Source organism: Propithecus coquereli, unplaced genomic scaffold (assembly GCF_000956105.1).
Source record: "Propithecus coquereli isolate 6110/MARCELLA unplaced genomic scaffold, Pcoq_1.0 Scaffold120, whole genome shotgun sequence".
Lineage (NCBI taxonomy): Eukaryota > Metazoa > Chordata > Mammalia > Primates > Indriidae > Propithecus > Propithecus coquereli.
This window is the reverse complement of record NW_012136081.1, coordinates 5,892,786-5,914,739: the sequence shown is the minus strand read 5'-3', so window position 1 is coordinate 5,914,739 and position 21,954 is coordinate 5,892,786. Positions and strand designations below refer to the sequence as shown.

Sequence of the window (21,954 nt, the reverse complement as noted above, 5' to 3'; positions counted from 1 at the left end):
GAGAGAGGGGCACAGGGCAGGCTCGAACCTGGAGACGGGGTGGCCCCTGGCGTGGGTGAGGGCAGAGGACAATAGCACCGTGGGCATCAATGGGTCCAACTTCTTCACTGCAGTTGGGGAAACTGAGGCCCAGAAAGGGGTCAGAACCTAAGCCAGCCCACGAGTCTGTACAGCGTGGCCCAGGAGGGCGTGTGGGGCCTCCTGCCTGGGCTCTAACTCCCCTCTCTGCTCGCCCCTCCTGCAGCCTTTTACCGCACGTCGCCAAGGGCCCAACAGCCTCCCTCCAGCTCCCTGGCCTGCCCGGCACTCCACCCTTCTGGAAAGCCTCGCTTCTTACGGCCTCGGAGAGAGGACATTGCTGTCCTCTGCTCGGCCTCCAGACAGCCTGTGGCCGCGAGAGGCCCCAGAGCTCAGTCCTGGCTCCCTCCTCTGTCCACCCCTTTCCGATGGCCGCAGACACCATCGGTCTGCTGATGACTCCGGTTCGCATCCCAGACGCAAGCTCGTGTATCCAGCCGCTGCCCTGCCGCCCTCGCCTGGACAGCGCGGCACAGGTACAGCTCAGCCCTGTCCTCAAAGGGCTCCCAGGTGGTCTGGGGTGCTGGGCGGAGAGAGAGCCAGACAGGACGGTGGGGCAGTGCCGTCTCCCCCTCCCTCCCTCGCCCTCTCCGACATACACGTGCGCACAGACGTCCTTCATTCATTCGCCCGCAGGCACTCTGGGGGCTGCTTGTGTGCCAGCTCTGCCTGGGTGTTGTGGACACATCCGTGAACTAAACCATATTTCTGCCTTCACGGATCGCACTGTCCAGCGACCCGACTCTTACCTGGGCGTAGACGGCATGGATTTCAGTCCCCAGCACTCGGGGGTAATGAATGTGTCATTTCTTCTTATATTCCTCCAGAGCACATTGAAAACCCCTGAGCCCATTTGCAGTGGTGACAGGAAGTGGCCCCTGGGTCATCTGGTCATCCATCTCCTGCATGGTGTCAGGAAAGAACCTGGGATTTCTCTCGTGCCCCAAATCAGGAGGTGGGGCTGGGTGCTGGTCCCCAGTGGCCTCCATCTTCATCGTAGCTGGTCAGCTCCATGGTGGGCGCTGCCAGGGGGCTACTGCCCTGGTCACCACACAGATGCCCCCAGTGCTCTCCCCACGGCCAGGCCTGGCATCCCCTAGCCTATCCACACACCAGGCACAGGTCCACCTGCGCCATCTGCCTCGCCAGCACTCTCCTTGCAGCCTGTTCCTGGGACCCTGGCATACCCCTTCCCGCCAGCCTGGTGTCCTGGGGTTGGTGCGAGAGGAGGACTCACCCCATATTGTCGTTTTTCTTATCGGCCACTCTAGACTGTAGCCAATTACCACATAGATGTAGAACCCGCATCTATGGCTGAATCTGACCCCTGACCCCCACTGGGACCACCCCCAAGCCTCTTGGCAGCAGGATGAGGTTACTGATGGACAAGGAGAGGCTGCTGTCACAACCTCGAGACTGTAACGTGGCCCTGGGAAGCTCTGGGATGTGTGTGGCCGAGGCCACCTCCGCAGCCAGGGCCTCGGTGCCCAAGGATGGCTCAGTTGCATCCCACAGTGGGGACCCCAGGGCCCTGGAACCCACTGGATGCTCACGCCAACTCTGAGAGACAGGTGGGAACCCCATCCTACAAGACAAATGTCCACCTAAAAGGAAACTCAGGACCAGGCACAGTGGCTCACGCCTGTAATCCTAGCACTCTGGGAGGCCGAGGCAGGAGGATCGCTTGAGCTCAGGAGCTTAAACTCAGAAGTTCGAGACCGGCCTGAGCAAGAGCGAGACCCCGTCTCTACTAAAAATAGAAAAGTTGTCCGGGCATGGTGGCGCATGCCTGTAGTCCCAGCTACTCGGGAGGCTGAGACAGGAGGATCACTTGAGCCCAGGAGTTTGAGGTTGCAGTGAGCAGTGATGATGCCACCACACTCAGGCACTCCAGAACAGATGGGTTTATTTGGGAAGAGCACAAAGGAATGGAATCTGGCACATGCTATGATGGGGTGGGGGGGTGTCACGGCAAAGGGGAGGCTTTCGAAGACAAAGACAAGTCCACGTAAGCATAAGCTGCTTTGAAACAAGGTTCAACGATCACAAGCTCATTGCAGGAGCTGGTGTGTGTGCCTCAGTGGAGACGTTGTTAGGTCCGTGTCCCTGTACAAGCATCTTCTTGGGGACACGGTACTCTTGGGGAAGCTCTTGTGATATGTCCTCTCAGCGGTCTACATGCAATAATGTCTTGTGATAAGTCCTGTTACAGGCATGCACGCGTGAAGGCTTCCTCATAGCCTCCCCGGACTCCATTTTGTTAGCGTGTGACCTAAATGACTCCATTTTGGTTCCAGCAACTTTTGCACAGGGAAACTGAGGCTTCAAGAAGTTAAGGGACTTGCCCATGGGCACCCAGTAAGGCTGCAGCAGTGGAGTGGAGCAAACCCAAGCTTTCCAGGTGGATGGGGCCACTGTGGGAGCCCGAGGGGGCTGCAGAGCCCCAGTGTGTGTGGGGGGTCCCTAGGAAGGCAGCAGCAGGGAGCCGGGTGGGGCAGAGGGGGAGAGGGAGCTGGAGGACAGAGCAGCACGAGGCCGGAGGGGCTCAAGGCTCGGTACAGCTTGGTGTTGCCAGATCAAAACAGGCATGCACCGTCTTTGTTCAGTGTCTGGGTGATGCTGCCTCCAAGACTGGGCCCGTCAGCCGCGACCAAGAGAGCAAAGGGCTGGAATTGTGGAGGACAGGGTCATGGGGACACCGGTCACATTTTGCGGCCTCCCAGCCCGCTTCCTGTGACTCTGCTCCACCAGTCCGAGGCCCTGAGGGTCTGGGGGCTGGAGGGGCTGCGAGGCGGCAGGAGGGGCGGGGATGCTCACAGCAGGGTGCAGCTCGGGGAGGCCAGGGCCCAGCGTATTAGCTGCTGGCTCCAGGCAGTGTAGGGCGGGTAGCGCATCTGGTTGAGCTGCTCCAGGCCCGCGTGGGAGAGCAGGCAGGCGCGGTGGTGGGAGAAGGTGTCGAAGGAGAACTTGCCGTGGTACCTGCCCATGCCACTGTTGCCTGCGTGGGCACAGAGAGTGAGGGCCTGAGGCTGCGCAGCCCACCCAGCCCTGCGCGCCGGCCTCGGCAGCAGCCCACTGCCCAGGCCAGGAGCCCGCAGCTGGCTGGGAGCTCAGAGAGAGCCAGGCCCTTCCAAGAGCCATTGTACACATAGGGAAACTGAGGCCTCGAGAGGCCTAGGACCTCGATGGAGGTCGAGCAGTGAGTAAAAGGACTTCCTGGGTCTGGGGTACTAAACCCAAGCTTCCCTAGGGTGGGGGCTGGACAGGGTGGAGGAGGGCAGGGACTCACCCACTCCTCCCAGCGGCAGGGACGGCAGTGTCAAATACATGAAGCCCTCGTTGCCGCCAAAGTTGCCGCTGCTGGTCCGATCCAGCATCTGGTTCACTACCTGGGGGAGGAGGTGGGTAGTGGGCTCCAGTCACCCAGGAAGAGGGTCTGAGCTCAACCCTTCCACGGGGAAGGCAGAGGGGCCCCAGCATCTTCGATGGCTGCCCCTTCTCCCTCTATTGAGCTGTCGTCTCCCCCCAAAGTACTTCGTAGGGGACGGCGCCTTCTCAGTGATGTTTAGGGTGCCGTGGTGGTCATGACCTCCGTGACGCAGAGAAGGAAGAAGCCCCCGGCCTTGACACATGGCAGTAAGGTTAGGACACTGCGCTACCACGACCAGCCTGGTTCTGCCCAGCTCTGCCGTGTCCCCCACCCCCATACAGGGCGCTGGCCCATGTGACCTTCGCACGGTCAGGGAGAGGGAGCCCTCTGGACAGGCCAGATGGAAAAGGCACCTCTTCCTCCAGGTGCCCTGGACAGACAGCTGGCCAGCCACGTACCTGGCAGGGTCTGACCCTGCCTGAGTCCCCTCTGCAGGCAGCCTGTGCAGGATGCAGTGGTATCACGTGACCTGGATTATAGTCGCCCTTGAGGCATCTGCTGTCCTAAAGCCCTCCAAGAAGGGCTGTGAAAGGCGGGTGGCCAGGGTGCCCCTTTCAGCCCCCTGTGGCCCCCAGCGCACAGAGCCCCACCTGGCTGCTGTTGGAGAAGGCGTAGAGGGCCAGGGGCTTCTCCCGCCGGTTGATGAAGTCCACGGCCTCGTCCAGGCTCCGCACGCTCACGATGGGCAGGATGGGCCCGAAGATCTCCTCCTGCATCACTGGCTCTGTCTCCTGCACGTCCACCAGCACCGTGGGGGCTGCGGGCACAGGGCCGGCTCAGCCCCGGGGCCACGGCTGGGACACGACCTCCCCCAGGGATCCAGGCCGGGGAGTCCCGGGGCCTGACTTTCCAGGACTCCCGGCTTCGGGGTGTTCTGGGGAAGAAAGTCCCCAGAGCCCCCGAGAAGGGACCGTAGGGGCTTCCGCAGCCTGCCCCGGCCTACGGGGCCCAGAGAATCCCCCAACCTCGGTCTCACAGTCAGGGGTGACGGGATCTTTGAACCATGGAGTCCAAGGTGACAGCGCCCAGAACGCTGGAGTCGCCGCGTCACCGTCACCGTGAGCTGCTGGGCCGCACGGGCCCAGGAGACTGTGGGGCTTAGGGTGGGGCCGTCGGAGTTTAGAACCTGGGGATCGTGGGATCACGGCCTCGTGGGACAGAGATGGTGGGATGGGGGTTTCGGATCTTAGCACTCTGGAGCCCTGGGGTGTGAGCTCGGCGAGTCCAGAGCTGTGGGAACTGAGTTTCGGGTCGCGGTGTCCCAGGCTGAGAACCGCAGCCACGGGAGCATAGCGTCGCGGGATCGTGGCACCGGGAGGGGGGCTCAGGGCTGGGGTCTGGCGGTGGGGCCGAGGTTTCAGGTGCCGGCCCAGGCTCGTGGCCCAGCTGTGGCCCCTCCAGTGTGGAAGGGTCTCAGCCCGGGTGGGCTGTGGCGGGGCGAGTGGGACCCACCGATGTAGCGCTGGCTCTCGTCGCTCTGGCCACCGATGGCCACACGGCCACAGCCCAGCAATGCCCGGAGCCGCTGGAACTGCTTCTGGTTGATGATGCGGCCCAGGTTTGGGGAGCTCTGGGGGTCGTCGCCATAGAAGCGGGTGATGGCGCTCTGCAGGGCGGGCAGCAGGCGCTCCTGGGTCTCCGGGCTGCACAGGATGTAGTCAGGGGCCACGCAGGTCTGGCCGGCGTTGAAGTAGCGGAACCAGGCCACGCGGTTGGCCACGGTCTGGGGGTTGCAGTTGTCGTCCACGTAGCAGGGGTTCTTGCCCCCGAGCTCCAGAGTGACGGGTGTCAGGTGCTTGGCGGCGGCGGTCATGACGATCCTGCCCACACGAGGGCTCCCTGGGCGTGGAAAGCGACCAGAGTGGCCTTTCAGTCACCTGGACCAGGTGGGATGGCCTGGGCCTGGGGGCCCCGCACCTCCTGGAGAGGTGGTGGGGTCAGCAGTGGCCGTGACCATCTGCCTACGCCAGAGCTCCCCAGGGACATGGTGACCCTTGATCAGATGGTCCAGGCAACTGACTCCTGCCCTCTTCCTTTCCACAGAGACCTTCACAGGCCAGCTCCTGCCCCACTCACCTCTCCCGGCCAACCCTGCCTCACCACTGGGATCTGCCTCCGGTTCGGCCACCCCAGGATCCCGTCTCTCCAAGACTGCCCGGGCCTGGCCTGCCCAGGAGAGTTGCCATCCGCAACACCTCGAGCTCTCCATACTCCCCCCCCACCAGCCACGGTCTCCTCCCTCCCCAGTCCGCCCCACTGTGTTCCCTGCTGTCCCCTCCCTCCAGGACCTGGCAGGGCTGCCCCCACCCGTGAAGAGGATGTAGTCGAACTTGTGCTCCAGCAGCTGCCCGGTCTCCTCGGGCCCGCCCAGCAGCACGGCAAAGCAGCTCTGCAAGACAGGACAGGTGGCTCAGGGGCAGACCCGGGACAGGGGGACCTCCTCGGCTGTCAGGGCAGAGGGGTGGGGACGCCGGCTGCTGCTAGGGCAGGGCCACCCTCACCTGGTCCAGGTACTCAGGCAGCACCTCAGCCAGGACCTTCTCTGTGGCCTTGCTGATTTCTGACGGCTTCAGCACCACGCAGTTCCCTGCAAGGGCCGGCGGGGGAGTCGTTGGGGGAGGCCAGGCCCCCCACCCACCCGGGGCTGAGCTTGGAGGCACGACATGGAGGATTCTGCAGGTGCTGCTTGGGAAGGGTGCAGGGCCAGGACAGCGTGGGGCCAGGAGCCCTCCTCACCTGCGGCGAGGGCGCCCACCAGGGGCACCAGCGTCAGGTTCACGGGGTAGTTCCAGGGCGCGATGATGAGCACCAGGCCGAAGGGCTCCTTCCGGATGAAGGCCGAGCCCAGCTTCGTTAACTGGGGCACAGGGCACATGGTGAGGCCCCGCCACCAACCACCCCAGAACCCACCCCCGCACACCGGGGCCTCCAGCTCCCTGTGCAAAGGAGAAGATGAGGTCTTGAGAAAGTCAGCCACTCACAGGGGCTCGGGACAGGAAGGGACCTGGGCCAGGGCCTCTGCCCCAGCAGGGCTCACCGTGTTCGTGGCAGCTGGCTTGTCCTTCATCCAAGCCTGCAGGTTCCTGAGGGCCAGGTCCACCTCGTTCTGGCAGAGGATGATCTCAGATATGTCCGACTCAAAGGCCGACTGCAGCAGAGGGGGTTTGGGGGGGTCAGACGAGGGCTGGGCAGGAAGGGTCTCCCCCCAGCCCCGGGGCATATAGAGACAGTCCCTGTGGGAGCTGCACACGGGCCAGGAGCCGGGCCCTAGAGCCAGGCTGCAATTCTGATCTGCCACTTCCTGGCCGTGTGACCTCAGGCAAGGGACTGAACCCCTGAGTGCCTCAGTTTCCCCATTTGCAACACGGGGTCGGCAACCAAACCTGCCTCACAGGAAGGCTGTAGGTGTCCATGAATTAATGTAAGGTGCCTGTCACACACCACATGCCTGGGAAGGGTGTGTTAAATACACAGGAATAAAACTGGGCACACAGCCAGTCACCTTGGGGGGCACAGACCTCCTCGGGGAGGACAGGGACGTCACAGAGGGTGCAGCCCCTCCCTGGGAAGGACACCAGCAGCCCCTGCCTGGAGTCACCACTGCCCCAGCCCACCTTGTGCAGGTCCTGGGCCAGCGCGTCCTGCAGAAGCTGCTTGTTGTCCTCAAGGAAGCGGCCCAGGCCCCTGAGCTGCGCAGCCCGGAACTCGGCCGGCCGCGTGCGCCCCGTGTTGAAGGCCTCCCGAAGCCGCCGCAGCGTGTCCTCGAAGGGGTCCATCCTGCCGGAGGGGGCGGCGTGGGCTGGACGGCCGGAGCTGCTCCTCCTTCACGGGCGCCCTCCCGCCGTCCAGGGCCCGCGACACCCCGGCCCCTACCTGCACCCACAGGGGTTCGCTGACGCTCCCACCTTGTACACACGTGGGACCCATTGGGGGGCCAGGGGCTGCCTGCAACCCTCCACGCACCTGCCTCCCAGTTGCACCAGTGTGGGAGGGCCCTGGGCTCGGCCTCCCGACACTGGAGTGGGCTGCAGTCCTCCTCTCCTGGTGCCCTCGGCACACCACACCTCACGTGACCCTGGCCGCACAGCACCCAGCTCCTCACACACGGACGCACACACTGTGCACACACTGTGTCAGCTCCTGGCCACTCCCCACCCAGACCGCCCAGGCCACGTGCACGATGGCCAAGCAGGGCTCTCCCAGACTAAACTGGGGACTCCGAGGGCTCTTTGCCTCAGAGGCCACAGAGCTTTTGAGGTGTCAAATGGGGAAACTGAGGCCTGGGATTGGCCACAGGGGAGCACACATTTTGTGCCCTAGTGCTGAGGAGGGGTTGGTGCTTGCTCTGGGGAAGTGGTGGCCCTCGGCTGGTCCTGGAAGGAGGGTCTCAAAGCAGAAGCAGAGAATGTTCTGGGGCTGGGCACCTGTGGGCACAGGTGGGAGGTGGGGGGAGGTGCAGAGCTGAGACCGCCCTGGGGCCTTGATATATCTGGGCTTTTCCTGAGGGCCCAAGGGAGCCCCAGCAGGGCCGAGAGTGGAGGCGGGATGGTAGGAGGAGAGGCCGGGGGACGCTCAGAGGAGGACTGCCAAGACCTGGAGCAAGGGGGCATCTGAGCACCCAGCCCAGGGGCTGCAGACGGTGCACAAATCCTGCGTGTCTCTGCGTCCACGTGTGTTCACACATCTGCGCATGTTTGTATGAGTGTGTCTGTGTGTGTGCCTGAGTGTCTATGTCCATGTGTGTCTGTGTATTATGGGTGTCTGTGTGTCTGCATGTGTCTGAGTGTCTGTGTGTGTCTGTGTGTCGGCGTGGGGACATGGGCAATCCTCAGCCTTTGGCAGCATGCCACCGGGGCACGCCCAGGACCTCTGCTCAGAGCTGCATTGGCATTGGCAGTGGGCGTGAGCGGTCAGCAGGGGCTCAGCATCCCCCCCGGTGCCCTGGAGGCCGGTGGCCCCATCAGCACCTGCCCCCGCCGATCACTCTGCATGTCTGCGACGTAGGGCCAGTGCTCCCCTGTGGACGGAGCCCGCTGACCTGACTGCCGTGGTCATTGCTCTTACAAACGATAAGACCAAGAGAGCACTGGGTTCCGGCTCAGAGGTAGTCCCAGCCGTGGAAACTGGGGAAACAGGAGCCCATGCCAGGCACCTTCCTGGCCACACCTGCAGAGACACCCCCCCTCCCCTTGGCAGCACAGGGGCCTCCACACTCACTGTCCGCCCCTGTCACGAGGGCCTGGAGGAGGACGCAGCATACAGCAGGTGCTCAGTAAAGACCCGTCCACTGGCTATGCTCAACCCCTGTCTTGGGCTGGAAGGGGACCCGGGCTGTGCTCTCCCCTCAGCCAGACCTGAGGAGTGCCACCCAGATCCTGCCCCAGAGAGTGGGTGGAGGGTGGGAGTGGGATCACCGGGCCCAGCCCAGGCCCAGAGGGACGACGGGCCATTCCCTGGCAAGCGCTTCCTGGAGGAGCAGGCCGGGTTGGGGCTGCTTGGGGCCCGCCTCCGGTGGTGGCACAGTTGGCTCTCCCAGGCCTTCGGGTTCCAGGGCCCTGACCCAAAGCTCTGCCTGCATTGCCAACGTCACTGGCCTGAGCCCAGCTTTCCCTGCCTGGGGTTTAATCAGCTCCTGGTCACATCAGCCCAGCTCTAACTTCTTCTGTGGCTCCCTAATGCCTTTGCAGGGCTGTCTCTGCCCTGATTCAAGGCCTGGTATTCAGGGCCCAGGGCAGACGAGTCTGGGGTGTGCTATGGCACACAGGTCCTGATGTCCATCCCAGGACCCTGGCCCCAGCTCAGTCGCACCTTTCCAGGCGAGGCAGGTGGGGAGGTGGGGAACCTCTTCTCTTTCTCAACAGTCATCACCTGTGTCCTCACTTGTGCACACCTGGTGCTCAATAGCATAATCGAGGAGCCAGCAGCATCTGCGTGGCAGATGAGGAGACAGATGGGCTGAGGTCCCGCAGTGTCCTCAGGGGCTGGAGCTGGACCCCAGCCCTGCCTCTCATCCCAGGCGATCTCCTGCCTCGCCTGCCCACGGTGGGAGAGAGGCCCCAGAGCCTGCTGGGGTGGGGCTGCCTAGGACTCCTGGCTGCTCACCAGGCAGGCCCACATCCCGCCAGGTGGCCCAGGTGACCACCCCCGACTTGGCCAGCCCTCTTAGTGTTCCTGTCCAGACATGGAACAATGACACCGAAAACAATGGAATCACAAACATGATCAGCACACGTGGGCTCCTTCCAGAGGCAGCTGAGAGCCCCTGGCCAGCTCTGACCGCCATGGGCGAGCGGCAGGGGAGGCCCCTGGAGGGCCGGCGTTCTGTACAGAGGGACCAGAGTGTGCACACGGCCTGTGCAGCAGATTTTGAGAAACAGGACACAGCAGGCAGGGCAAAGCCTGATGGGCCCCACTGCAGGGAGAGCTGGGACTCATCCCTTGGGCAGCAGTCCCCGCCTCCAGCCGCCGCACAGAGGCCGGAAGAAGACAGAGCTGGAGTGTGGAGCGAGTGCTTTGCCGGCAGCATCTCATTTAAGTCTCGGGTGTTATGACCGCCCTATTCGAAGGATGAGGAAACTGAGGCTCCGGGAGGCAACCTGATGTGCCTCCTCACAGCTGCTAAAGGATGGGTTCAACTCGGTCCACGCAGCCCGCACCACCCCCTCCCCTCCAGTATTGTCCCATGTGCTTGCCAACCAATGTGTGCCCTGTGCTTTTTGTGTGTTTTTTTTTTTAAGAGACAGGATCTCACTCGGTCACCCAGGCTGGAGTGCAGTGGCGTGATCATGATCACAGCTCACTACAGCCTCGAACTCCTGGGCTCCAGTGATCCTCCTGTCTTGGCCTCCTGAATAGCTGGGACGACAGGTGCACCACCACACTCCGCTAATTTTTTTTTTTTTTTTTGAGACAGAGTCTCACTGTGTTGCCCGGGCTAGAGTGAGTGCCGTGGCGTCAGCCTAGCTCACAGCAACCTCAAACTCCTGGGCTCAAGCGATCCTTCTGCCTCAGCCTCCCGAGTAGCTGGGACTACAGGCATGGGCCACCATGCCCAGCTAACTTTTTTTCTATATATTTTTAGTTGTCCGATTAATTTCTTTCTATTTTTAGTAGAGACGGGATCTCGCTCTTGCTCAGGCTGGTCTCGAACTCCTGAGCTCAAACAACCCACCTGCCTTGGCCTCCCAGAGTGCTAGGATTACAGGCGTGAGCCACTGCGCCCTGCCCACACTCTGCTAATTTTTAAATTTTTTGTGGAGATGGGTTCTTGCTACATTGCTCAGGCTGGTCTCAAACTCCTGGCCTCATGTGATCCTCCCACCTCGGCCTTCCAGAGTGCTGGGATGACAGGTGTGAGCCACCGCACTCGGCTGCCCCTCGATTTTTATTGTCTTCTCAACATCTTCTTGTAGCTTTGAGATTTTGTACAATGAGATGCAATAGTATTTCCTGAATCAGAAATGAGCAATGAATGTTGCTTTTAAAACCCAAAACCAAAGACTCAGCTCCAGCTTCACCGCCCGAGAAGCTCCCCGCTTCCCGACCCCGACACGCCCCAGCACATCCCAGTCGCACCCTGGTGACCCCCGTCAAGTCCCTGTCTGTCCATGAGGCTGTCTCCTCCCCCAGCCAGGGAGCTCCTCAAAGGAGGACGAGGTCTGTCCCCACCCCTGGGATTCCTGGGGAACACACCTCACCTCTGAGGATGCTTCCCCAGGAGCCAGCCACAGGGGAGAGTGAGTCTTACACAGGACAGCTGAGCCAGGGCAGGACCAGCCTCCCGCCCTGAGCAGGGCCCTTGGTGGTCTTGCCCTTTGACCCTCTCCCACATCCCACCCCCTGCTGCTGGCCCCACCCGGTGCCTTTTACCCTAAGGCCCCTCTGCCCCGGCCTCCCCGGCAGCCCCACGTACCCCAGCGTGGGCTCCGATCCCAGATCCTCTGCCGCGCCTTTGCTCCCTTTCCCGGACATCCTGTCTCCGGGTGCGCCGACTCTGCGCCGACTCTGCTCCTACCCTGGCCTCAGCCCTGCCTCTGCCAACTGCTGATGCTGCAGGAGCACCCTGGTTCTCCCCACTCCCATGGCCACGCCTGGCGATGGAGAGGTGTCTGGGGTTACCTAACCAGCAGTGCGCGGGGCAGCGCCGGCTTAACCTCACACCTACTGGTTTGCCTCTGCTCCAGCAGCAGACTGTCCTGTCCACCCTGTTCTCTCCAGCCCACCCACGCCCCGACCCCCAGGCTGCACCTGGAAACAGGTCTGACAACTTGAGGTTGTCTGAGGCTATTCTGGATTGCCTTGATTTTTTTTTTTTTTTTTTTTTTGAGACAGAGTCTCATTGTGTTGCCCGGGCTAGAGTGCCGTGGCGTCAGCCTAACTCACAGCAACCTCAAACTCCTGGGCTCAAGCGATCCTCCTGCCTCAGCCTCCCACCATGCCCGGCTAATTTTTTCTATATATTTTTAGTTGTCCAGCTAATTTCTTTCTAATTTTAGTAGAGACGGGGTCTCGCTCTTGCTCAGGCTGGTCTCGAACTCCTGAGCTCAAACCATCCACGGGCCTCAGCCTCCCCAGAGTGCTGGGATTACAGACGTGAGCCACCGCGCCGCCTGGCTTGAGGCTATTCTGTGTGGCTGCTGGGATGGGCTGGCAGAGAGTTATAAAATATCAGCAGGACCCTGGAGGCAAATGCTGCCCCCTCCAGGAAGCACTCATAGGCCCCCAGCGGCAGTGCTCCATGGCCCCACCCAGGGCCCCTGAGCTAAATCCTCCTCTCCACTCCTCCACCCCCACACCCCAGGGTGCGCAGATCAAGATCAGCAACCACGGCTCCTTCATGTCCACTCTCCTAGTGTGCCCATCAACTGGCACACTCGGGGCAGAGCAAGGGCTGGCGACAGCTGCAGGGAGGCCTCAGTGGGAAACTGCACCTGTGGCTCCAGGATGGCATGTCGCTCATTTGTTTGTTCTCCTGTTTACTGTGTGACCCTGAGCAAGTTACTCAACCTCTCTGAGCCTCTCTGATGTAACAGTAGCACCTAATCGTCATGGTTCTTGAGAGGATCACACGGGGAGATGCGAGAATAGACAAGGCTGATCACAGCTCCTGGCGCGACATCAGTGCTCCTCGGTGCTGGCTGCTCACGTTTCCCCAAGTGTTTAGCGAGCACCTCCTAGGGGAGCAGAGTGAGCTCAGGCCTGCCACAGTCCCTCACTCCTCGCCCCATTCCCCGAGACTAAGCACACGCCTGCTGAGGGCTGTGGAGGGTTCCGTGGCGGCGTGCGCAGGTCCCTGTGGGCAGGCGGGACATCTAGGGTAACCCTTGTTCGTGACGGGAGCCGCAGCCAACTACACAGCCCTGGCCGCCCAGTCCTTGGGAGCCAAAGATGTAAATGCCGATGTGACCTCAGCAAGGGACCTCCGGGCTGGGGCAGGGGACCGGCAGGGCTGGAGAGACTTGTCTGAGGCACCGAGCAGGCCCACCGCCCCCAAGTGGCCGAACTGCACACTTTGAATGGCGTCGTGTACGGTGCGGGAATTCTATCTCAGTGAGCTGTTTTTAAAAAAAAAAAACTGAATTGACAAGAAACCTGAATAGCGTATAAATAAATCAACCTCGACAGCAATGGGTAAAATGTAAAAGGAAACCACTGCAAGGTACCTTGTCATACCCTTTGTGTGCGTGTCCTGTGGCTGCCGTAACAAATGACCACAGCGTGGTGGCTGCAAACAGCAGAGCTCTGTCCATCGCGGCTCTGAAGGTAGACGTTCAAAGTGAAGGTGCGGGCAGGGCCGTGCTAAGGCACCGGGGGAGGATCCTGCGTCTCCCAGGGTCCCTGCTGCTGGCCCGCGTCACTCCAGGCTCTGCCTCCGTCCCCACAGGCCTCCTTCCCAGTGTGTGTCCAACCTCCTGCCTCCCCCTGTGACACTCTGAGTGAATCCAGGGCTCACCCAGATAATCCAGGACAATCTCCCCATCTCCAGATCCTTCACGTAACCACACTGCAAAGACCCTTTTTCTATGTGAGGCACACCTGCGGGTTCTAGGGGTTAGGAAGTGGGCAGATCATCCGGCGTTAGCAGCCTACCACGAGGAACAAAAGCCACGTGCTCTGTCAGTCCTGGGGAATACTAGATCATGACCCCCAGAAAAATGTATTCGAATTGGCAGTAAACATTTGCTAAGCACCTGCTGAGTAGCCGGGTGCACAGTGGACCCGGCTGTGCACTAGCTGCCCCTGACGGGCAGGGAGAGGCTGGGGAGGCTGCGTGGGGACAAGTGAGCCAGGCATTTGCAGCTGGGAGGGGAGACAGAATGCGAGGGCGCCACAGTGAGACAGCCGCGGGGGAAAGGCAGGGGACAGACCAGGAGCCCCCGGTGGGGCGAGGAGATAGGATTCGATCCCGAGGGCAGAGGAAAATCATGGGGGTCTGCACAGTGGCGCCATCAGATTTCCATGCTCGGATGGCCTTCCAGGGGCTGTCTGGGAGAGGCAGGGCAGGGAGACAGTTGAAGCCTCCTGGGTCTCTTGGCCAGAGCACAGAGGCCGTGCGGGGTGCAAGTGGCCCCTCGAGAGCTCTCCAGACAGAACCTGGAGGAGCTGGACTGGGGGCCGGGGCCGAGGAGGAGGAGCCAGGCAGGCTGCCTATGGGTGAAGTGAAGGGTGGGCGGAGGGATGTCGTTGCTGACACGGGAGCTCTGCACCCAAGAGGCAGGGGCCCAAGGCCCGTCTGGACAGAGGTGTCCACAGGAGGTGCCCGGGCAGCCACGGAGCAGATGCCGGGAACACGAGTCAGGGGCTCGGGCAAGGGCTGGCTGGGACATGAATTTGGGAGCTGTGATCTCACAGGTCATCTTTAAACCCAGGGACCGGAGGAGGTCACCAGCGTGCCCAGAGGGGTCGTGAACAGCGGCAGTCTGTAGGGAGTAGGGAGGTACAGCTAGCAAAGGGGCAGCCAGGGACACAGCGAGACAGGACCAACAACCTTGGCAGGTGTCGTTGACATGGACAGGTCGGATCAGCCGCCCCAGAGTGAGTGGAGAGCGAGTGGACGCAGGGGAAGGGAGGCTGTCTCCCGACCAGGGCTTCTCAAGCCAGACGAACACCTGGCTCACCTGCGAGCTTGTGGGAATGTCGGCTCCCGTCCCCTGGGCCCAGGTGGGGCAGGGGATCGTGCAGCCTCCGCCCGCCCTCAGGTGCGGCTGCTGGCCTGGGAACCGCACCTGCAGGAGCAGCGCTGGGGCCAGGGTCACCCCACCTCACCACTGCTGGCCTTGGGCTGGGTCACTCTTTGTCACTCTTTGTTGTGGGCACTGTAGGATGGTTAGCAGCTCCCAAGGTGCACCTCTCCAGTTATGACAAACAAAATGTCTCTAGACATTGCCAGACGTCCCCTGGGGAGAGGCTTGAGAATCACTGGCCTAGATGGTTCTTCCAAGGAGTTTTGCTGCTGAAGAGACGCAGAGAATGGGGTGGCGGCTGTGGGCGGGGTGGGGTTGAGAGGAAAGGCCCAGGGGTAGGCGTGGCATTTATGGGGATGAATCCAGGCGGGAAGGCCTGGATAGGGGAGGCAGAGCATGTGGGCGAGGGCGGGGCCTTACAGAGCAGGGGGAGGGAGGACGAGGGACGCTTTTCTTCCGGGGTTTCTGTGTTCTCCATGAAGCAACTGCCAGCTGAGGGTGGGGGAGGGAGCAGGTTGGTGTGGCGGGTCCAAGGAGGGGAGCAGTGGGCTGAATCAGGGCCTCTGAGATTTGGCCATGACCCTCCAGCGAGATCTGACAGATGAATATGGACTGGATTGTGTTCCCCACCAAATTCAGATGTCGACATCCTAACCTCCGTGGGATGGTATTTGGAGGTGGGGCCTTTGGAAGATAATCCGGGTTAGATGAGGTCATGAGCATGGGGCCCCCATGATGGGATTAGTGCCCTTATAAAAAGAGACACCAGAGAGTTTGCTGGCTCCCTAAGCCCCACCTGCCATGTGAAGACACAGCAAGAAGGCGGCTGTCTGCAAGCCGGGAAGAGAGGCCTCACCAGGAACCAACCCTGCTGGACCTTGATCTTAGACTTCCAGCCTCCAGAACTGTGAGAAACAAATGTCTGCTGTTTACGCCACCCAGTCTGTGGTATTTTGTGTGCCAGCCTGAGCTAATACACAGACCTCGCAAGGTTCTCACTGAGGCTGCCATGGCAACTGATTTACTCTGTAGCTTCTTTTCTAGCTTCTTATTGTTTATAATTAATTGTTTTTGTTTGTTCTTTTTGTACATAAACATGTAGAGCTCTATATTTTCTTCTAAGTGTCTTGTCACTACATTCCAGTTTTGATATTTTCATTACTGTTTAGTATTAACAGTTTCTAATTTCCATTATAATTTTTAGTTAATCTATGCATTATTTAGAAGTGTGTTTTTTACATTTCAAATGGATGATGGTTGATATGGTTTTATTATCAATTTTTAACTTAATTACATTGTAGTCAAAGAATGTGGTATGTATAGTCAGATTCTTTGAAATATGTCGAGACTTGCTTTGGTGCATGGCATGTGGTCTGTGTTTTATAGCTGTCTCATGTGTGCTCAAAAACAACATGCATCTCTAATTTTATATATATCTGTGTGTGTTTATGTGCAAATATATCATGCATCCAAAATGTGTATATGTGTAATTCCATTAGCTCAAGTTTGCTAATTCTGTTGTTCAAATCTTTTATCACCTTACTATGTTGTCAGCTTGATGTATTCATTTCTGAAGGAAGTGTCAACTAGACTTCTTATAATTTTGTCTATTTTTTGTTTCTATATTTTGAGGCTGTGCTTTAGACAGTTATGGATTGAATGTTTGTATCCCTCCCAAAGTTCATATGCTGTAGTCCTAACCCCCAATGGTATTAGGAGGTGGGGTCTTTGGGAGGTAATTAGGTTTAGATGAGGTCGTGAGGGTGGGGCCCCCATGATGGGATTAGTGCCCTTATAAGAAAAGGAAGAGACACGGAGCTCTCTTTCTCTACTGCATAAGGATGCAGCAAAAAAGCAGCGATCTGCAAGCCAGGAAGAGGGCCCTCACCAGAAATGGAACCAGCCAGCACCTTGTTCTTGGACTTCCCAGCCTTCAGAACTGTGAAAAATAAATTCCTGTTTGAGCCATCTAGTCTATGGTATTTTGTTATAGCAGCCTGAGCTGACTAATACAGTATTAGTGAGGGCTCCGATTCTTTTTTTAATAGTGTTGGCCAGAATTTGGAGAAACTGGAATCCCCATACACTGTTGGGGGAAAGGAAAATGGCACACACTCTGTGGAAACCAGTTCGGTGGCTCCTCAAAAAGTTAAACACAAAAGTACCACATGACCCAGCAATTCCATTCCTAAAGGAATCTACCTAAAAGAATTGAAAACAGGTGCTCAAACAAATATTTGTACACAAAGCTTCATAGCAGTGCTATTCACAACACCTAAAATGTGGAAACAACCCAAATATTTAAGAGGTGACTGGATATACAAAATGCGATATATCCAGACAGTGGAAGGTTATTCGGCCATAAAAATGAATGATGTTTTGCTGTGAACCAAAAATCACTCTAAAAAACAAAGTTTATTTTGTTAAAAAAAAAAACAAAAAAAGGAACAAAGTGCTAGCACATGCTACGACACGGGTGAACCTCGAAACATCCTGGGAAGTGGAAGAAGCCAGACAGGGAATGACATGCATCGTGCGGTTTCTTTTATGTGAACTACGCAGCACGGGCAAATCCGCCGCGATAGAAGCAGGTTGGTGGCTGCCAGGGGACTGCGGGAGTGGGTGGGGAGTGACTGCCCACGGTGCAGAGTGTTCTTCTGGGGTGATGAATGAAAAGGTTTTGAAACTAGAGAGAGGTGGCAACTCAACATTGCGAATGCACCAGATACGCTGAATTGTAACTTTGAAATGGTTAATTGTATATTCTTTGAATTTCACCCCAATAAAATCCAGCTCGCTCCACTCCTTCTGGTCCTTCTTGCTTGTTTGCTCTGATGAGGCTGCCACGTTGTGAGAGGCCCACATGGCAAGGAACTGAAGGCAGCCTCCAGGCAACAGCCGGCCAGCAACTGAGGCCTCCTCCCGGTCACCCGCAAGGAACTGAATCCTGCCAGCAACCACACGAGTGAGCTCGGAAGCGGGTCCTTTCCCCTTCGAGCCTTGAGGATGTTATCACACAACCAGGCTCATTGCCCGCTGCTCCAGAGGAAGCCAACACACTGAGACAGCAGGGGTTACAGCAGAGAAAATAGGTGCTCAAACAAGTATTTGTACACAAAAATTTAATATTGCAGGTGCCAGGCGAGGAGACAGGAGGAATTTCTCAAATCATTCTCCCTGAGAATTTGGAGCCAGGGTTTTCGAAGACAGCTTGGAGGGCAAAAGGCTAGGGAATTGGGTCTGCTGATTGGCTGGGGATGAACTCATGGGGTTGGGAAGCAGGAATCGTCTTCTTGTGCTGAGTCAGTTCCTGTCTGGGTTGGCGGGGGGCCCGTGTCACGAGACCAGCTGAGTCAGTCCCTTGACATGGGCCACTGGTCTGTTGGGTCAGCTGGTCCACTGGAAGGCAGAGTCTGGAAGGCATTTCAAAGACCAGCCTTAGGTTTCACAAGGGTGACATTATCCACTGGAGCAGTAAGGAAAGCTGAGAATCTTCATGACCATCAGCTATTAATATGTGACTCCTGATTAGTGACCAATTATAGGAAAGTAAGCTAGTGTGTGTGTGCGTGTGTGCATGTGTGTGTGTCTATATATGAACTATGCCTATGCCTTTGGGGAGTTCATGCCCCTACCACTGTTCCCACCTTACAGCCTTTCATTGATTTTGTAAAGGGCAGTTTCAAGATGACCATAGCTCAGGCTGATACCTTGACTGCAGCTTTTTATGGCCTTGGTATAGGATAACTACAGTAGACACTCTTGTTCAAAGAGGGAAAAAACAAGAGGCACAATCGAGTCCCTGATCCAAAGCAGTTGTGAAATCCCACCAGGAAAATGTTGGAAGTTCTTTCATTGGGTTCCAAGGTCTGGGAATAATTCTCTACGCTCCGCTCTCTGGGTCTTGGCTCTGCTCTGAGTCCTCCTCCCCATTTCACTGCCTGCGTTTGCAGCTGAACAGTCTTCTCAGTCTGCGTCTGTTAGTGGCCTCCGAGTGGAGGTTTCTCCGGGTTCTCAGTGATCGTTGGGAAAGAATTTCAGGACGCACCATGTAAGCCAAGCAAGCAACAGCTTTTTTTTTTTTTTTTTTAATTGAAAGCGAAAGTACACTCCCAGAGAGAGCGGCAGGCCGGAAAAGAGCAGCTGCGCCAGGAGGAAGTGGGTTTTAGTTTTTTGAAGTCTTCCTGATCCAGGGGAGGAACATTCAAGACTAAGGAGTTGGCTTTTACTAAGAATTTGGGTAGTAATTCCCAGAATTGTGTTCCTTCCTGTTTTCATACTTTACATGGTTGTTTCAGAACTGTCATGGCGATTTCAAGGGTGGAGAAATTTTAAAACCACAATGTAAATGACAGTATCATTGGCCAAAGATCATGTGAGGTGGCAGCGACAGCCGACAAGCTGGTTGAGGCTGGTTCTTGCCTGTGGTGATCAGCCCCTAGTTAGCTTCTGCCTGAGGGTTGTTTACCCACGCCGGGACACTGGCACGGGTCTCAGCCCTGCCTCCTAGGCTTCTGCGCCAGCACTTCCAGCCAGTGGCACTTGGGGGTCCAAGGGCCTCTTTTCATTTTGTACCGTCTGTGTCCTTTCAAGCCAAGACAGCAACTTTTCCCAAAAGCTTTGTGGGAATTCTGTGGGTCTCATCCGGGCTCACTTCATTCCATGACAGTTACACCCGCAAGTCTTTCTGAGCTGAGCCCTTCTCTCTCCAGGTTCCGGCTGAGAGGGCTGTGCTCAATCTCCCAGTGCTCAGTCTCCCAGTGGCCTCGTGTCCGAGCCTGTCTGTGAGGCGAAACTTTAGTCTCCTTAAAGGACCCCGTGGGTGCATAATGCTCTGATCCTTTGATCTTTCTGGGGTCTTTACAAAAGGTTATGGTTACAACCTTGACTTTAGACCACACCTTTTTCCTGACAGTGCTCAGAAGCCATTTTCTTAATTTTAGCAAATTTTGCACTCTGGAGTTTTAAAGACTATCAAGTCCTGGCTCTTTTTTGTTCAATAATTTCTCTCTCTCTTCTTGCATTTTCCTGTCAGCAGCAAGAAACCAGGCAGTACCTTCAGCACTTTGCTGGGAAATCTGCTTCCACAGATCACCAAGTTCAAGCAGCACCTTTTCCACTTTCCACATAACTTCAGACAACAGTGTCACTTGGCTTCCTGCCGCTACATAACAAATGTCGCCTATTTCCTCCAACACATGCCTCACTTCCTTCTGAAACCCCAGTTTGAAAGCAGCTATCTTGTTTTTAGCTATTTGTTATGGCAGCAACCCATATCCAGGTACCAAAATCTGTATGAGTTACCTATTGCAGAGTAACAAATTACCCCCAAACTTGAGTGGCTTAAAATGACTATCATTTCTGATCTCACAGTTTCTCTGGGTCAGGAATGCAGCTACTGCTTAGTATGTGGCTCTCAGGCTGCAGTCGAGGTATCAGCCTTGATCTCTGGGTTGCTACAGACCAGGGACTACCTAGTGCTACGCTCCAGCGCCCCCCACCTTGAACAGAAATGTCTGCAGCAGTCATCGACGTGCAATAGGGAGAAAGACTCCATTTTTGTTGTTTGTCCACTGACAGCTTCTAAGCCCCCACATCTGGGCAGCCCGGTAAGAAACCCCAGGTGTACCCCTGTCCCTTGGCACCAGTGGGAATTTCAAACCACACCAGCCCCTGCCTACTACGCCTATTATGTGAATAATAAATCTTACTTTGTGCTCACGGGTGCCATGTGCCATTCAGCCCAATATCTGTAAATCCGTGGGCAGGGCTGCCCCCTCCTCGCAGAGGATGCCAGCCACCGAATGAAACTACTGGCGTTTTCCATCCCCTTTGGGGGACCTCCCTGATCAAAGATGGGACCCAGAGGTCAGCTCAATTAGCTGAACTACAGGCTGCTGTTAGCACCAGAGGCTGCCGTGACCACCCAACTGCCTTGCCCGTACTTTCCCTGACTCCTGGCCTGCGCTAATGGGTTTGTCACCTATAAAAACAAAACTACAAAATATATTGCTCAAGGCATCCTAACACACAACACAAAATGATTTGTATTTTGACCTGTGCCAAATTCTCCAAGTTCAACAACCAGCAAAAGACCTTACCTACTCACAAAATACAAAATGCTTGTCTCTCGAACAAGACATGAAAATCTCCACGTTTGCAATCTTGTTCCAATAGATTGTAACAAAGCCGAAGATGAATACCATTGAATGTGACCCTCTAATCATAAATTCTAAGAGGGCTCAACCTCTACTCTTGGTATCCCTCTGATGCGGACCTACCTAAGCCGTAAATTTTACCAAAAATAGAAAATGCATAATTAACAATGCTAATATAATTTTTCAGGGACAGTTAAGAATTAAAATTGGCACATCATAAAGTGTCTTTCAGTAGAAAATGGTCCCAAATCCCCCTGTGTGTGCAGATGGTAAATGAGGTCTGCGGCGATGCCTGTGCCAAGCCGAATGGGTCTGCACACCCAAGCCACTGCACAAAGTGCCCCTGCCTGGCTTCCTAGCCATTCTTTGCTTGGTTCTGTCTGCTCCAAGTATGGCTTGAATCTAGGACACTTGCCACCCCTTGGGGGATTCCACTCAGTTCTGAAATAAATGGGCCGTATTTTGGCCCCGTTGCCATTGAATCATTTGATTTATTCAATATTCTGCAGTGGCCACAGCCTCCTAGAATCTAAAATAATAAATAATGTCCAATGATATATAATCTATTGAAGCTTTTCGGTTGACACTTTTAAATTAAAAAGGAGTCATACTTTATAACAAAAGGCCTCCAAAATGACAGATTACCCCCACATGAGGTGTCTTTCTTGCCTCTATATATTAATATTAGTAGATAGAATCATTCTAAAATACTGGAAATGGCTTACAAAATATACCATGGAGCACCTTGGGTTTCTTATATCCACAATGCAATATGCCTGCAGAAGACAGAATGATTGACACGGCGCACCCATTACCCCAGGGCATTCGTACATCTTTGTACCTCCGTGATCAAAAAGGCTACAGGCCTCAAGGTTGTAAGTTTGGCTCAAAATTATTATCTTCCAAATTCCTGTGCAATTGCTCTCGCCTCTCTGCTAACGTCTGCGTAGGTGCCGGATCCATTCCTGCGGAAGACCACGATCCCACCACCAGGTGCTTAATTCCAAGGGCGACTCCCAGGTCACCTGCTCCTTTATCCACTCCCCACAGGGAGAGCCTCTCACTTTCCCCTCCCATCCGGCACCCCCCAAACATTGCACCACTC

The 21,954-nt window shown here is 56.8% G+C and overlaps 1 protein-coding gene across 2 annotated transcripts; it reads right to left on the bottom strand.

The window, feature by feature from the left end:
• Window positions 1–2,875: 2,875 nt before the first annotated feature.
• On the bottom strand, window positions 2,876–7,416 carry LOC105827368 (aldehyde dehydrogenase family 3 member B2-like). Of its 2 annotated transcripts, XM_012665465.1 has the most exons (9): window positions 7,123–7,416; window positions 6,546–6,656; window positions 6,245–6,365; window positions 6,010–6,095; window positions 5,816–5,897; window positions 4,961–5,347; window positions 4,099–4,265; window positions 3,368–3,467; window positions 2,876–3,076 (listed from the first exon to the last, which is right to left on the bottom strand). In XM_012665465.1, exons 1-9 carry the CDS (start codon window positions 7,282–7,284, stop codon window positions 2,892–2,894), a joined length of 1,401 nt encoding a protein of 466 aa, XP_012520919.1. In that variant the 5' UTR covers window positions 7,285–7,416; the 3' UTR covers window positions 2,876–2,891. The 2 variants fall into 2 exon arrangements, with proteins under 2 accessions (XP_012520919.1, XP_012520921.1); XM_012665467.1 differs by lacking the exon at window positions 6,546–6,656 and having other exon boundaries at window positions 2,881–3,076.
• Between the last annotated feature and the right edge of the window lie 14,538 nt (window positions 7,417–21,954).

Excerpts from the sequence above, each read along its gene's own strand:
- LOC105827368 (XM_012665465.1), bottom strand. The coding sequence starts at position 7,284 with ATGGACCCCTTCGAGGACACGCTGCGGCGGCTTCGGGAGGCCTTCAAC. Across the intron at positions 6,657-7,122 it reads TGGCCCAGGACCTGCACAAG|TCGGCCTTTGAGTCGGACAT; the intron begins GTGGGCTGGGGC and ends CCTCTGCTGCAG. Across the intron at positions 4,266-4,960 it reads CGAGAGCCAGCGCTACATCG|CCCCCACGGTGCTGGTGGAC; the intron begins GTGGGTCCCACT and ends CTGTGCCCGCAG.